The following is a 15720-nucleotide window of genomic DNA, read 5'->3' as shown; positions in this document are numbered from 1 at the left end:
CAGCGACTTTCACATAATGTATCGGTATTTCCTGCCACAATGAAAAACATCAGTGTGGATTTGTTTTTATTTCCTGTTGGTGTGTTTCTGTGTGAGTGAATGATTCAGTTCTTGTTCCTCTCTTTCTACTGTAGACTACTGTTAGTTCTTAATTGGTACCAGTTTATACAGTCAGCTCCACAGACAGCAGCATAAGAAATAACAGTATAAATAACTTTATAGGCTATTGTTACTTAGGTAAGATTTAGAATGCAGATTTTATAGATGATGATTTGTTATTTTATTTTATTAATAACAGATGTGGATACTGATCCTGACATGTCCACTCCTTATTATAAAGGTCACTCCACCAAAAGGTCCTGGAATGACCTTTATAATCTAAGATAATGGTAATAAGAGGTTTTGATTTTATAAAAGTTCCTCTGCTGCAGGTCCCTGTAAAAGCACGGATGATTAGAACTAAATAAAGGAGGTGATGGAGGTCCAGTGCTTGAGGTGGAGGTCCGTCCAGTGCTTGAGGTCCCCGCTCGGCCTGGTGGTCTGTGGCCCTTTAAGAGGAGCGGGAGGGGGCGCGCAGCATCTTGGTTGCGGTGTTTTTGTCTTTCTGTCAGTGAGCGCTCCGGGGCCGAGACAGGCTGAAAGGATTTGAGGCAGGTAAGAGCAGCAAAAACCTAAAGTTTCTATGTTTGTCAAGCGTCTCGATCGCTCTTTGTCAGCCGGTGTTTTAAAGCGCTCCAGTGGAGGCGTCTTGCTGAGACTCGGACTTCTTTGTGAAGCGTCGGTCCTGCCCAGTCCCCCTGCGCTCTCTGCGCTCTCTGCCTCTCTCCGAAGTAACGGGTCCTTTATCCTTCCAGACCGACCCTGCTGTAGCTAGATGCACATTTCCGCCTGGTGTTCTGACTATTTGCGTTTCTTAATCTTCTACTAGTGCGTGTGTACCTTCAGGGGTTAGACTGAGCCTCATGGCTGCTCGTTTGGTGCGTGTCTTTTTGTTCAGAGCATCACTGGAGGCTAAAACTGAGGCTGCACGGTGGCGAGGAGCAGACGAGACATCACACTAATGCTGGCTGTCCTGGAGGAGCTAGAAGTGCATGGCACTTATTTACGCGCGATCTTAAAGGTTACTGACCTTATACATCACGGGGTTCAATTATTTTCCTACAGGGAAATGATCTTTTGATGAGATTTGCAGGTCAGTAAATCATGTCGACTACTGTCCCTATTGTTCATTTCTCAGGCAGATTATAGAGAGGGGTTTACCACACGACCTCAGCTTTGCAGGCTTCACTTTGTGTGGCCCCTCTCCAGCGACACATTTGGGTGTCATTTCGCCCTCATTATGAAACTTTTCCCTTCGTGCCTCACCCATGATATGTTGCAATAATCTAACCATTTTACATTTCATTAAAAAAAAAAAAAAAAAATGAACAGCCTACTGCAGACTAATGACTTAGGGGAGAGGGTGGGTCCGCAACTTTCCATTAGTTCCAGATGTTCATCGGATTTTCGTTGGCGCGTCTTGGCCTCACGTTTGCTCGTCTCGCCGCCTGAAGCTGGTCACTGGTCTCTGAGAGGAGTTTATATCCACTGAAGACTGATGAGGTCTGCTGGAGGTGGATGTCAGCAGGGCAGCAGGAAGCTGAACAAGACTAAAAGTCGCTTGCTTCCCTTAATTCCCCTAAAAAAGTAGGTTTTTAATCAGCAAAAAAAGCACTTTTGCTTTTATTCTTTAAAAATGTAACAGATCCTGAATGTGAATATGTTCATGTGAATCATTGTTGTAGAGGACTGCATGTGGCAGGATGTCCAGATTCATCAGTGAACGCATCAGATGTTGTTTTGGTGAAGGACATGCAGAACTTGGCAGGATGTGGGGGTGTAGTCATCAGCCTGTTACACTGCATCATACAATACACCACTGTCCTGCTGTTGTGTAATGGCTCTCTGGCTGGATTAAATCACCTACCAGCTAATGGACAGACACTGTAGCAGCTGCAAGGCACTCAGACGAACTCTGTCCAGTGGTCACAATACTTAGTATGTGCACATGTATAATCCTCATATTACACGTATCCTTACACACAGGAAGTTGTAAAACCTGAACGTGATACTCGCATAAAGGTAGGATTATTACACACATGTAGGTGGATCAAATTAGCTTGTTTCCTTGTTGTTTTGAGTGGGAGTGTAGTAATACCAAAAACAGACTCTTCCTAGTTTGTATGGGGGACTCTCAGGAATCCCACGAGACCCCCAAGAGTCCCCTCAGACTGCAGGGTTGGGAGTCTCTGGTCAGGGTCGTCTGCAGCTGGGGTTTCCTTCAGCACTTTTTTTTTTTTTCCTGACCTGGAATGTGATTGTCTCATTACAGCATTTGGACCTAGGGGTGCTGTGGTGGAATGCAGAGTTATAAACCCCATTTGCACACTGGTACACATGCCGGGCGTTTAAATGAAATTACACCCTGAACCTGCAGGAGACTGTCTGTCACCGTCCACTGTTCACTACTGATTAACTACTCTGGATAGATTTACTACGTGATAAATGATCAGTGCTGTTAAGACAGTATACAGCGTTTGTTCATCACTCGAAACATTTTTTTTTTAAGCTAACAAGTGTCAGAAAGTTTTAAAATTAGAAGAGGATAAACGTTCATATCTAGGAGTTCTGGAGTAACATTACCCTGATTGGCTGAGGACAGTGAGGGTTAGTACTCCTCCTCTAATCTGTCTTCTGATTGACACTAATTTATTATCTGCCTGTGAAATCTGACTGGATCTTCTGTATTATGTTAATCAATCAGAAAAGCAAGATGAACTGTTCAGTGGAGTAAAGCACACAAACATGTTGGGATAGTCAGAGGTTTTTTTTTTTGTTTTGCTGTCTTCACGTCCTCAGAGTCTTTTGATCAGCAGCTCTCCTAGAATCAGGAAGTAATTGATGAGGTTCCTGAGCGGGAACCCTTGAGCTACATCTCCACTACAGCGAGATCACTTCCCCGTGCTCTGCTCTGCTGTTTGCTCAGTACCACCGCGCACGCTGACCAGAGCTCTCAACCTAGTGCTGCTCCCACCAGCTTCCCACTGCTGTCGTCTGGACTTTGTCTTCCTCCCCTTATGACCCCCCGGTTTTCTCAAAGCAGGGAAACACTCTGCACATCGTTCTTAATCCCCACCTCCACAACTGCACAGGAATTTTCTCCTGGTGCTGCTTCTTGCCGCTCAGCCCCACCCTTGTTCAGTTTCCTGTTGGAGGTCAGCACATTGTCCAATAGCAGGCTGGCGGGTATTTACTCTGCTCCTGTTCCAGGAGTAATGTGAGCTGCCTGGCTCCACCCTTTGGCCGTACACTAGCCGGCACAGACTGCTCAGCCCAGCACCGTCTGCTCCTCCATACCACCACTCCTTAATGCAAAAAACAGGGCTTTTTGCTGTGGACCGAGACAGTCCTGAAGGGGATGTCTCACTAGGTTAAGATTTCACTGTCCTACGTTTAAAGCCCAGATTAACTGTATTACCATGTTGACATGAGATCATCTGGCCTACACATGGCGAAGGCCCCCGTCTGTCAAACACTGACGTACGCTTTTCAGCCACATGAAGACAAACGGCTGTTGTTGCCTCTGCGTTTAACATTCTTCTCTCTAACGGCATAGAAATGAGTTGTAATTAGTTTTCTCATTTATTATTCATTCAAGACCAGTTGGCTGAAGAAAGTCATCTGTGCTGTGTGGAGACGAAGCTTCACGTCCCCTGATCTTTGTTTAACATTTAAAACTCTTCTGTACGTCTATATTAGGGTTTTTGTGGCCTGTTGCTCAGAGAAAAACAACTCTGAACTATAATCAGCTTTATTTAGTTAGACAAAGTGCAGCTTCGTGTAGGGATTCTCTTATTGTCTGTCTATTTTTAGGGGTGGAATGCATAAATGATGGTAATCTTCTAGGCGGAGCCATTTAGGATTTTGAGAAAAGGTCCCTTGAAACTTTATTTACTCATTGTGAGGGGTTCCTGCAGTCCCCTGTGCGATCTTTCTGATGTTCTTCCTGTGTTAACAGAGATCGACAATACACTCTGGTCTTAGCAGCTACATTTGCTGTGATTCATACTGGTGGAGTCCAAAACAGAGAAGAGTCATGAGCTTCTCATTCGTGAAGTTTCCATCTAAAGCTCTCAGCAGCAACCCCCCCACCCTTTGCCCCCTTGCAGTTCTGCCTTTGCTTCCTCCCATTCCCACTCTTTCTCTCCCACCCTCCCTTACATACTGTACTACTCTCCCCTGCTTTCTCTCCTACCCCTGCTCCTTTTTCGTTTACGCTCTCCTTCCCCTTGTTACTCTTTCTCCTGGGCTGGGAGGAAGTGACTGGGTTGTTTCTGGATCCTTGGGGAATAGAAAGATGGAGCTCCCTTTCCTGTAACCCTTTCTTCATCAGACCTCAGCCACACATCTCTGTCCACACGTCTCCCTTTTACAACATCATGCTTTGCCAACCTGATCAGTTTTTCCTGAAATGTTCTCACTTACCGGGGGATAACAAATCAGAAACGTCTCATCAAATTGTCAAATTTATCATCACAAAGACAGGTGAATTGAAAACAGCTTTCATATCATCTGTGCCCTTACTTTAACAAATCAACTTAAAAGCTACAGCCGTGTTTGTTGATCTGTGGGAGTCACAGTGCTGGTGTGCTGGAGTGTTTTTATCTGCACTGTGTGGGAGTCGATGGGAGTTCAAGTTCTCTCCTGTAAGGTTTGGTATTTGGTATTTGTCTTTATGAAAAAGTCTTTGCAGCCTCCACCAATATTTTATCGATACAGACATTTATTTAATCAGGTAGAGACATATTTAGAATCTGTGTTTCATTCAGTATCTATATATCTATATAATCTCACACAGCCATTTTGGAGACATGAATCACTTTGTCCTGCTCCTTGTATTTTCATTTTCTGTCAGCGTGTGGGTCCATAACAGCACTTCATCAACTGTTTGTTTGTTTTGAGGCAAATTTCCTTGTCACACACTCATACACACAGTTCCTCTCTGTCTCACTCTCTCTCTCTGAGATGCCCCTCCTCGCTTTATATTAGAACCAGCTGTGGAACTAGGGGCTGAATGAATGGCTCTTTGTGATTTGGCTGTCGTTCCAGCCTAAAAGGTCTACTTCTCCCCCTACCCCTCCACCTTCTCTGGTATTCTGCATGACAACAATATGAAACAATGCGCTGAACAACAGTAGGTCCTGTTATGATTTTTATGTAAAGGTCATCTGTCAGCGTTTTTAGGGTTGTGAGACCCTATGACAGCACGTCGACCACACTTTCCCAGCAGCCTGACGCTGAGCAGCCGAAGCCAAAGTATCAGCAGACTCAGTCATGCAGCTTATCTAGTCGACATGCACACACAGTAGTTACTGTACAGCTCAAGCTTCTAGTCTGTGTTGTCCATGAGGGGAATGCAAGTCTTAAGGTGATGCGTGCAGATGACAGCTGTTCCCACCAAATTAGAGGTATGTGTATGTGCCACTGTCAATAGTTTAGTCACAGAGGCAAGAGAACACAAAACATTGCTCAGTAACATGGCAGGGAGGCTGCTGGCCTTGAATTGATTAGAGAGCCTTGAACTGGAGAAGGGAGTGGAAAAGTCTTTCTAGAAAGCTGGGAGAGTTGGAGAGCAGCTATGCAGGGATCAGGCAGTGATTGGCATTTCATGGGGGTATATTATTCACATCCGGCGTGTCAGTCAAAGCCACTGGAATGTAAAAAAAACAAAAACAAATCTGGCTTTGAAACCTGTGTTTATCGTCTTGAAGGGACCACTCTTTATAACCTGTGATAAGTTACTTCTTGTCTCCGTGTCAAGCGAGCTACACACACTTAATGGATTTATTCCTGACATTCCCTGATGGATGCTTGTCTAGATATCTTCTCTTATTTACTTGTGATTTACATTTTTCGGGGCTAAAAACTGTTAGAAGCAAAAGCTGTGACTGCCAAAGCTCAAGCCTATTTTATCCTTGTTTCCCACAGGTGCTGACTGTAAGAGTGCGAGAAAAGAGAGAGAGAGAGAGAGCGAGAGGCCTGGTGGAGGAGAGATCCCATCCTTGCAGCGTAAGCAGCTGGTATGTAGCGGAAAATAAATCCCTCTTTTCCTAATTCACAAACCATTCCCAAACTTGAGCAGAATACTGTACTGTAGTGATCACTAAAGCTGGAGAAAGTCAGTAAGGCAGTGGAAAAATCCACAAAGATCCTCTTTGGGTGGTGGGAAAAGTGGTATTTCTGACTTAGCAATACCGGGGTCTAATCCTTTGTAATGGCAATAATAATAAGGTGACTCAATGAATGGAAGCAATGAGTTTGATAAACTTGGAAGAGCTGACCTCGAAATGAGGCCTGGCATATTAAATTACTCTTCAGGGTGGTCCCAATCCTCAGATGTAACAAAGACACAGGAATCTATATACAGACTGTAAATCAAATCCAGTTTTCAAACCTCTATGATACTACCTCCAAACGTTTGGTTGTAAATGACTAAACCTGAAGCTGGAGAGTGCACAAAAACAAACGTTCTCCACTAGTTGCTGTGAGAGTGCAGAGCTACAGTATAGTTATTCTTGAGACATCTTACTGGGCATAAGACAGATGTGCAATTAGTGCTGGATGACCTGCATCTTACCCCCTGAGGGCTGTCTTAATCTTAGTAGCAGGGGATGGGGGAAGTAGATGGGGAAGTAAGGGAGGGAAATATGCACAAGGCATTTGTTCTGGGTGAAGCTGCACAGAGATAGTTGTCTAAATTATGGTAGTGTGGTGCTGGCAAAGGGTGCGCACTGCTTTCTGTTCAGATGTCATCTCAAAGGAACTCTGTGTAAGAGTCAAGGGAGAGAAATAGGGGCGTCAACCACTTCATCCCACACACACACACACACACACACTCAGAAGGAGTACATTCACACCAATGCATCTGTAACACCCGGTAATCCACAGTTGAACAAGCAGATGTGGAGGCCCTCATAGCATGGACATTTTAAAGGGGATTGTGTGGGAGGAATGGCACCTGGAGAAGCAATAAGAGAGCAATATCTCAAGCAAAGAATAAGTAGAAAATGAAGGAGTACGAAAATACATTTTGGAATTCAAGGAGGAATCAAGTGGACAATGTCGGGCTTCGTGTCTCGTCGGCTGGGATGTTTGGTTGCCTAACTGCAGACTGTAATTATATCTCATCAACTGTCCCCTGTCAGCGCTGTCCTCCACCCTCGTGTACACATACTTTCTCTCACTCTCTCAGTTTCTGACACACACACACACAAACACACACACATACGTGTACATGCTCTCCTTCTCTCAACCACTCCCCTTCCCTTTGTCCTCTTCTCAAATTCTCACACATGTAGTTGCTAATCAAACACTTTTATTTCTCACTAGAGATAAACAGCAGGGAGCCAAAACTGGCTGGAGTTTCATGAGTTTCAGATCAGAATTTTTTTTTTTCTGCAATCAAAGAGTCCTCAACAATATTCCTTATCTTCTTTTTTCTGTGTTTAACATTCCCATAAGACCGTCTTAAAATGTGCAACATTTAGATAAGTTCCTAATATGTAAGCTGAAATATCATCAGTTTAGTACATGGCCCCATGCCAAAATAACTTGAACTGTGAATCCCTTCTCACCCCCTATGAGTAAGAAGTACTTCTATTATTGTGAACATGGAACAAGTATGTGCACATATACGGTATTTCCATGTCACTGTGTGTGAGGGTGATGAAAGGGACACAGATAAGGCGAATCGCACTGAGACATTACACTGACTACAGGACTTCAAAAATACCTACTCAATTTAGTCAGTGTTTCCCAGTGTCCTACTTTTCTCAAATGAGCAAGCACAGACTAGGGTCACAAGTTGCTGAGAGTGAGATAAAGCTCAACTCAGAGAGGAGAGACTCAGTTCTTGTCATAAAACCAACCTTAAATGAAGCAAAATAAATATGCTTTAAATGTGGAGGTTTACAGTCCAAACTTCTGATCTTAGCTTCTTTAATACTTCGTAATAGGATGATTTTCAACTGGCTGATGCCGCCGATGGCTTAAACATTACATCCACGGTTCCCACAAAGTGACCTAGAAAGTTAATCTTTTATAAGCACTAGCTTTGTGGGCACTGCAACGTTGCTGGTACAGAGAGAAAAGGCACAATCTTTTGTTTACAAAGTGTCAAATGCATTATTTCTACTATGAGAAATGCATTGAAGGGAGTCCTCAGCATTTCACTTAGCCTTTTGTGTGAAAGTAACGAGCAAGTGAACGTGGAAGAAAAGAGAGAGACAGTGACCAGCTGAAACCTCCTGATCGTCAGCTGATGCTGGTGGGGAAGAAAGCACTAGAAAAGCACAAAGAGAGCACAAGTAGAGAAGAAAGAGGAGGGGAAATATTTAGAGCAAGTGAGGACAGAAAGAGGAGAGACGTACGTAAACCCTAAATTGAGAGGCAAAGTTAGCGTGCGCAGATGATTCCTAATAAGGTTGTAACTGGCAGTCTCAAACCTCTGTCCTGGAAGAAGCTGCCAGGAAACTTTCCTCTGTAACTTCTCTGTGTCCTAAGAACAGAAACAAATACACACTTTGACCCACTATGCTCCAAAAATGAACAGATACAATTAGAAAGGAAAGGATTAGTGAATAAAAGAATTTAATTCTACTTGATCATATAAATATAAGAACAGTCAAATACAAGACACATGTAGTGAAATACTTTTACATTTGTCACATAAAAACTGATCTTGCCAAGTGTCTGTGGGTTGTGCACAATCATATATTATTTAATTAAACCCTCTATTACATTTAGAAAAATACTGTTTCATATGCTCATTTCTAATTTCAGCATGTCTCTGTCTCCATAGGTCAGAGTTAGTGGATGACTGTTGAATACCAGCCATAGGCCCATCATGGCTCAGGTTCTGCATATGGACCCAGGCTTCCCAGGTACAGTCTTTATTTTTGTTAGTTGTTTTAGGATTATTGATTTCTTTTCTTATGACTTATACACATTTTAGAAGTAATTCAACAGTTGTAAAATCCCAATACTTAGAGTGTCAGGTAATAATGAACTGCATTAGTCCACTGTCTTCCTACAGTAGTTTGGTGATTGCATCTAATGTCGTTTTCTGACGTCTGAGCCCAAGATTAGACACAGATTTCCATTTGTTTAAAGTTGATTTCCTTCTGTCTCAGGGAAACTCAACCCGCCTGCTGCCCCTTCACTGCATGGCAAAGAACAGGAAGCGCCCTACTCAGTGGAGACCCCCTATGGCTACCGCCTGGACCTAGACTTCCTCAAATATGTTAATGACATAGAAAAGGGCAACACTATCAAGAAGGTGCCTGTCCAACGCCGGCCGCGCTATGGCTCACTTCCCCGTGGCTACGGCTACGCTGGCTCATGGTGGACATCCACAGAGTCTCTATGCTCCAACACCAGCATGGACAGCCGGCACTCCTCCTTCTCCTACTGTGCGCCAGGCTACCACACATTACAGAGGTCCAGCTTCAGCTCTGCGCGGGTGGAGAAGACGCTGTTGGATGCACGGAGGAAGCTGGAAGAGGAGAAAGAAGGGCGGAGATTCTCCAACCTGGGCAGCATGCACAGCAGTGTAGCAGGCTCTAACACATCCATTAGCAGTGCACACAGCTTCAACCGCGCCCAGGGGGGTGGAGGATCTTTTACCCCTTTGAGTTCTGGTCTCTCCACTCCAGTGACCCCAACACCAGCCCACCTGCAGCATGTCAGGGAGCAGATGGCAGGAGCCCTCAGGAAGATAAAAGAGCTCGAGGAGCAGGTGAAGACCATCCCTGTGCTGCAGGTTAAAATCTCGGTGCTGCAGGAGGAGAAGCGGCAACTCAGTGTCCAGCTGAAGAGCCAGAAGTTCCTGGGACACACTCTGGGCTTCAACAGAGGTCGTCCCCGAGGGGAACTCTACATCGACATCCCTGAAGAAGAGTTGAGCACTGGAGCTAAGAGCAACAACAAGCCTGCAGGACCACTGTCTCCCACCACACCTGAGGGCTTCAAACAAGACTCAGGGTGTGAGATCGAGGACACAGTAATTGTGGGTGGAGCCCGACCGGATGCAAAGCGGGAAGTGCGCACTGTTGGTGTGGGACCAGAGGACTCGAGAAGCAGTTGTCAGGTGGGAGTCTGGGTTCGTGAGGAGGATCTGGGTCTTCTGCCAGAGACAGAGGGTCTTAAGAATCAAGTGGGTCAGCTCGAGGGCCAGCTAAAAAAGATGACGCAGGAGCTGCAGGCTGCACAGCAGCAGGTGACAGCACTCCAGAAAGCCCCTCAGGCAGAGCATCCAGTCATGGCTACAAGCGTGGGTTGGCAGGAGCCACAAGGCTGCAGCCTGCACACTTTGGTCAGCTTCACGCAGCATCCCCAACAGAAGGAGCAGAGAACTGTGGGAATCCAGGTGTACACACTGGAGCAACCAACTGTGGTGGAAGTGGGCACTCTGCTCCGAGCAGAGACCTGCAGCCCTCCTGAAGCGGAGGGCCATCACAGAGTACAAGGTGAATGTCTTGGTGTTATATGTCTAAGGACACTTTAGTAACATGTTTAATGAAGTATAAATATAACAGACCTTTGTGAAGCATACGATATAATGTAAAATTAACATGCCATTTATAGAAAAACACAACTTCACTACTAACTGCAGTCTTACAAAATAACAGAACTGAGACAGCACCTGTTTTACATTAAATCTCAAAATTCAAAGTCTGGACTTATTGCATTTATTATTGTTTTATTTGAGTGTGTAAGATTGTATGGACAATAAACTGACTGGTAGTATATGAGTTTGTGTTAACAGCTTATTATGAATGATGTGGGAAGGGTTAGGGTTGTCGTTTATTTCGTTTATGCATTCATAACATATTTGATGAGCTAAGTCTGAACAGTTCCCGTTCTGTCTCACAGAGGTTCCTGTTGAGTTGCCAATTGCAGTCAGCTCCAAACAGGTGCGAGATGTCCTAAAGAGCGAGTTGTCCACTTCGGTACCTGTGGTTAATCCCGCCATAGCTGTAGGCTCCTCCGGTAATCAGATTGGTTTGACGTATTCCAAAGAAGGAGAAACGCACCCGCATGCACCCACAGAGGCTTTCCAGTCACAAGAAGGCAGTAAGTCCGGTAAATAGATTGAAACATGTTCAATACATCCTTAGTGATTCTGACTTCTAATGATCTCATGATCATTGTTATCTCTCCAGCCTCATCTCCTCAGTCCTCTCTGAGGTCCATTATAAAGCGGAAAGCAGATGGTGAACCAGGATCTCCCTCCACAAAGAAAAACCTACAGTTCATTGGTGTCAACGGAGGGTGTCAGTTGTCTCATCACAGGTTTGGAAAACAATCTGGAATATTTATGTTTTGAATTATTATAATGTACAGCAATAAACCAGGAGTGACTTGTCTGACAGTGACACATGTTGCCGTCTTGCAGATATGAGTCCACGTCATCAGATGATAGCAGCAGCGAGAGCTCAGATGAAGGGAGTGACTCCAGTGAATATCACGAAGCCAGAGAAAAACTACCAGAGTTTACCATCCAGCACCAGCAAACAAGCCACGCCAAGGTTTCCCAGCCTCAAGGAAGCAACAGTGTACCTCAGCAGACTATCACTAAAATACCAGCCACGGTTTCCGGCTCACAGCACAGCCCCAACCCGTCTATAACTGTAGGCACAACACTGCCAGACACAGTCCCACAGTCACCAGCAACTGACACAGTTGTTCAAAAATGTGCCTCACAGCCACCGACCTCTGGCCCCACCCTGACTCCTCCGTGTCCTGTAAATACTTCTGCCTCCAAAGAGACTGCCAGCCAATCATCAGAAAAGCAAACCCAGGAGATCACCTGCACATCATCAAGCACTGAATCCACTCCTGAACAAAGCTCTATAAAGCCGTGTGACACTAAAACCACTGAGATTACCAAGCAGCAGCAGCAGCAGCAGCAGCACATCATTCAGTCAGAAACGACTGTTCTCTCCAGCCAGTCTGAACCAAAGAGCGCAGCTGACAACATCACAAATACCAGAGCATCAGCCAAACAAGTCAGGTAAAGACACACACGGTTAACAGACAGACTGATAAGTGCTGATGTTACTTTCTAGCGTGTGCATGAGCATCAGTGAATCATGTTGTCTCCTTGTCTGTCTCAGACTGGAGCTGAGTGACAGCCTGATGTCAGCGCTTTACGCCCTGCAGAAAGCCTTGGGGGAACCCAATGCCTTTAGCCAACAAGGAGCAGTAAGTGTTCAATTTAGTTCTTGGTTTTTCCAGGATAATGAAATCCATCCATCTCCACAAACGCGATCATCACCTTACAAATTAGATTTATTTACAGTGCACACTCAGACTTTCAGCGCATCATTAAGTCTGTTCTGACTTCTGTTCTGTAACAGCTATGTGGTTTGGGGTTGTCATCTCTAAATAGCGAAAGTGTGTGTCCGTAACTGTTCCCATTGTGTCTAATCTCAGAGGGCAGCCTACACCACTGTGCTGCAGGAATGGCTGCGTGTGTCCTGCCACAAAGCGGCAGACACGGCTGTTGTCAAGGCCTACATGGACACCTTCGCATCAATCTCCCCTCAGCTGCTGCAGTTTGTGATCAACATGGCAGACGGCAACGGGAACACAACGCTTCACTACACTGTCTCCCACTCCAACTTCCCTGTGGTGAAACTGCTGCTGGACACTGGTGAGCTTTCTGTAACTTTGTGCTCGTGTGTGTGTGTGTGTGTAATGAGTTTTATTTAACTTTAAATCTATTTAAAATCATTTAGGAATCAAATCTGTAGCTATGATCAATCTCCATGAGTACAAACCGTCTGAAAACATTCCCATCTCCATCTTGTCTTACACCGCTGTCACTGTTTGTGCTGTTGTTATGTCACCTGTCACACTCATTGCCCTAAATGCCTGACAGGTCTGTGTAACGCTGACAAGCAGAACAAAGCGGGTTATACAGCCATCATGCTGACTGCTCTGGCTGCCTTCCACTCTGACAATGATCTTCAAACTGTCCTGCAGCTGCTGCGAACAGGGGACGTCAACGCCAAGGCCAGCCAGGTGCGCCCTCTAGTGTTCTTTGACTTTTACTGCGTTGGAGCTGATCACATGTTATTTACAGTCGTCAGCAGATGGACACTGCCGTATGTAAACAGATGCAAACAGGTTTAAAGAGACTGACTAATTTGTGTTTGCAGGCCGGGCAGACGGCACTGATGCTAGCGGTCAGCCATGGTCGAGGAGACATGGTGCGGGCGCTGCTGTCTTGTGGGGCGCAGGTCAACATTCGTGATGACGACGGCTCCACAGCACTCATGTGTGCATGCGAGCATGGTCATGTGGACATTGTGCGTCAGCTGCTGTCTGTGCCAGGCTGTGATGCCACTCTCACAGATAATGTAAGCATAGTGTATCTACCTTCCTGTCCCTTTTTTGCCTCTTATTTTACCAGACTCATCATCTCAGCATCATTTTAATCTTTTTGTTCAACAGGATGGGAGCACTGCGCTGTCCATTGCTCTGGAGGCCAGCCAGAACGACATTGCTGTGCTTTTGTACGCTCACCTCAACTTTGCAAAGCCTCCATCTCCTGTGAGTGCTTTCATACACTGCTACTGCTTTTTGTGTTTGTTTTATAGTAACCATTTTAGACCAACATTCAACACAGAGAGAAATCTGTAATGTAAATTTGTCCTTTTTGGATTTCTCCTTCTACGTTTTGTCTAGGTTTCACCTAAGTCTCCTCTCTTGGGTTCTTCTCCTCCTGCTGGTGAAACAAAGTAAAGCTCGCTGCCCATACAGCTGACGGCCCCTCTGCAGGACCTGCTCACACCGCAGTGTGTTCTCTCCATTGATTAAGATAAACAGTTTGTGTGTGTTTTATTTCACTGTCCATAATTTAAGAATTACATGACAGCTAGCACCATTGTTATTCATTACTTGTTGTACACAGTGGTCTTCCTTTTATCTCATTGGTGGTCGATAACATGGATTTCTTGTGTAGTACAATATGAAAAACTGAACATCTAGAAAGTCTGTATAAATATTATCTCTGTCTTACAGTAATCCAGTTGTCAGTACTGTTCAGGTGGCACTTACACATCAAAACTGGTCACTAAATAACACGTCACAGTTAATTGTTCTATACAGTACTGTACATTTCTGTACTCAATCTACATTTCACGTGAATTACAGTTGCCTTATTGCGTAATATGTTTTCATTGTAACATGTACAATAGCTGTCACACATTAGCATCATACTACGTGTAAACATCAGTCATTTGGAATAAGAAAAGCCACCCCCCATGGAAAATGAAGTGTCCTTGCATCAACTAGCTGATTGGTGCTACACAGATGTAATACAGAAAACGCCACTACAACAGTATATCAGTATTTAGATTTAGGCACAGGATTTATTTACACTATAAAGTATTTTTGATAATGATATTTTATTCCGACTTACTTCAGGACTGCCAAGGATCATGGTTTTTATTTCCCAGCCAAGGGTTAGGTTTTTACACCTTTTACACCACACTTTCCTAGTCGACTCTGACACTACATATTGTGGTGTACTTTAAACAGCCTATCATCAGTGTGCAAGAAGAAGGAGGTCAGCATTATTCTCTGAAGGATATGGTACTAAGGTCTTTGTATTTTTATATGTGAAGGTATTTTGGACTGAATAATTGTATGTACTGGTGAAGCCACCTCGATTGTGGTCCTACCACTAAGATTTGTCAGGGAATTAGAAAGTAACTGAATGAGGTAAAAAAAAGGGCGTATCATGTAAGATATGAATATCAAAATAATATATGTCATTATGAACTAGTAGTTACTATGCCTAAAATCAAATTCCTTGAAGAAAGGTGTGTAGACTGTTGATGTCTATTATTTTAAAAACATTTTTTTGACCCACGATTTTCATATTCACTTTTGAAAAATTGAATTTTTATAAACTCTCTTTTTATTATTTATCTATCTTTTTATACATTTAGAATTTTAAAGCTCACACCTACTTTATGCAATCGCACAGCTCTTTGTTTGTTTTATGAAGGTTTATGTAAAATTCTAGACTAAATGTCTCCTCTTCTGATTTGTGCATTTTGAAAAAAAAAAACCAACAAAAAACATTGAATTAATAAATGTGGACCACACTGTTTTTACTGCATTTATTCAATTTATTCAATTCATTTGCATGTAAGGATGCCATGAAGCGTAATGAGGTAGCATTTAGGAATACCAAACATTACATAGTGACATTTCATAGTGCTTTGTAGCTCATGATACAATCTTTTAGCGCACAAGTCTTTCCTTGTATATTTTACTTCTTTGTTTTTTCTCTCACTTGAGGCTGGTAAACAACTATTTCACTTGATGATTTCTAGTGCATGTTAGAGAAAGTCCACTAGAGGTCGCTGCAACACACACAGCTAAGGAAGATCTTTAAGTCTGCAGCACATCCCTTGTGAAAATGAGGCACTGAGCACTTGGCAACTTTCCAAAACATCCACCACCTTCATAAAAACTGTTGTAGTTGAAATAACCTGTTATTACTGCATAGCAGGTTTAACCTGAGCAGCATCAGAAACAAGTCAGCGTGTCTTTACTGTGAGATTGCGACCAGATGGGATCACAGATGCATTTTTTTTTAAAAGT

General features: G+C 44.0%; 1 protein-coding gene across 3 annotated transcripts; it reads left to right on the top strand.

Moving 5' to 3' along the window:
• Positions 1–556: 556 nt before the first annotated feature.
• kank2 (KN motif and ankyrin repeat domains 2) lies at positions 557–15223 on the top strand. 3 transcript variants are annotated; one of them, XM_026360414.1, is made up of 13 exons: positions 557–654; positions 6028–6119; positions 8900–8981; positions 9231–10565; positions 10972–11172; positions 11262–11391; positions 11495–12112; positions 12216–12303; positions 12535–12754; positions 12983–13125; positions 13263–13463; positions 13558–13656; positions 13792–15223. In XM_026360414.1, exons 3-13 carry the CDS (start codon positions 8945–8947, stop codon positions 13846–13848), a joined length of 3129 nt encoding a protein of 1042 aa, XP_026216199.1. In that variant the 5' UTR covers positions 557–654; positions 6028–6119; positions 8900–8944; the 3' UTR covers positions 13849–15223. The 3 variants fall into 3 exon arrangements, with proteins under 3 accessions (XP_026216199.1, XP_026216183.1, XP_026216191.1); XM_026360398.1 differs by having other exon boundaries at positions 10972–11181; XM_026360406.1 differs by lacking the exon at positions 557–654 and adding an exon at positions 1587–1686 and having other exon boundaries at positions 10972–11181.
• The last annotated feature ends 497 nt before the right edge of the window (positions 15224–15720 follow it).

The sequence above is a fragment of the Anabas testudineus genome, chromosome 8 (assembly GCF_900324465.2).
Source record: "Anabas testudineus chromosome 8, fAnaTes1.2, whole genome shotgun sequence".
Taxonomy (NCBI): Eukaryota; Metazoa; Chordata; class Actinopteri; order Anabantiformes; family Anabantidae; genus Anabas; species Anabas testudineus.
Note: the sequence above shows the minus strand (reverse complement) of the source record. Positions and strands in the feature narration are given on the sequence as shown.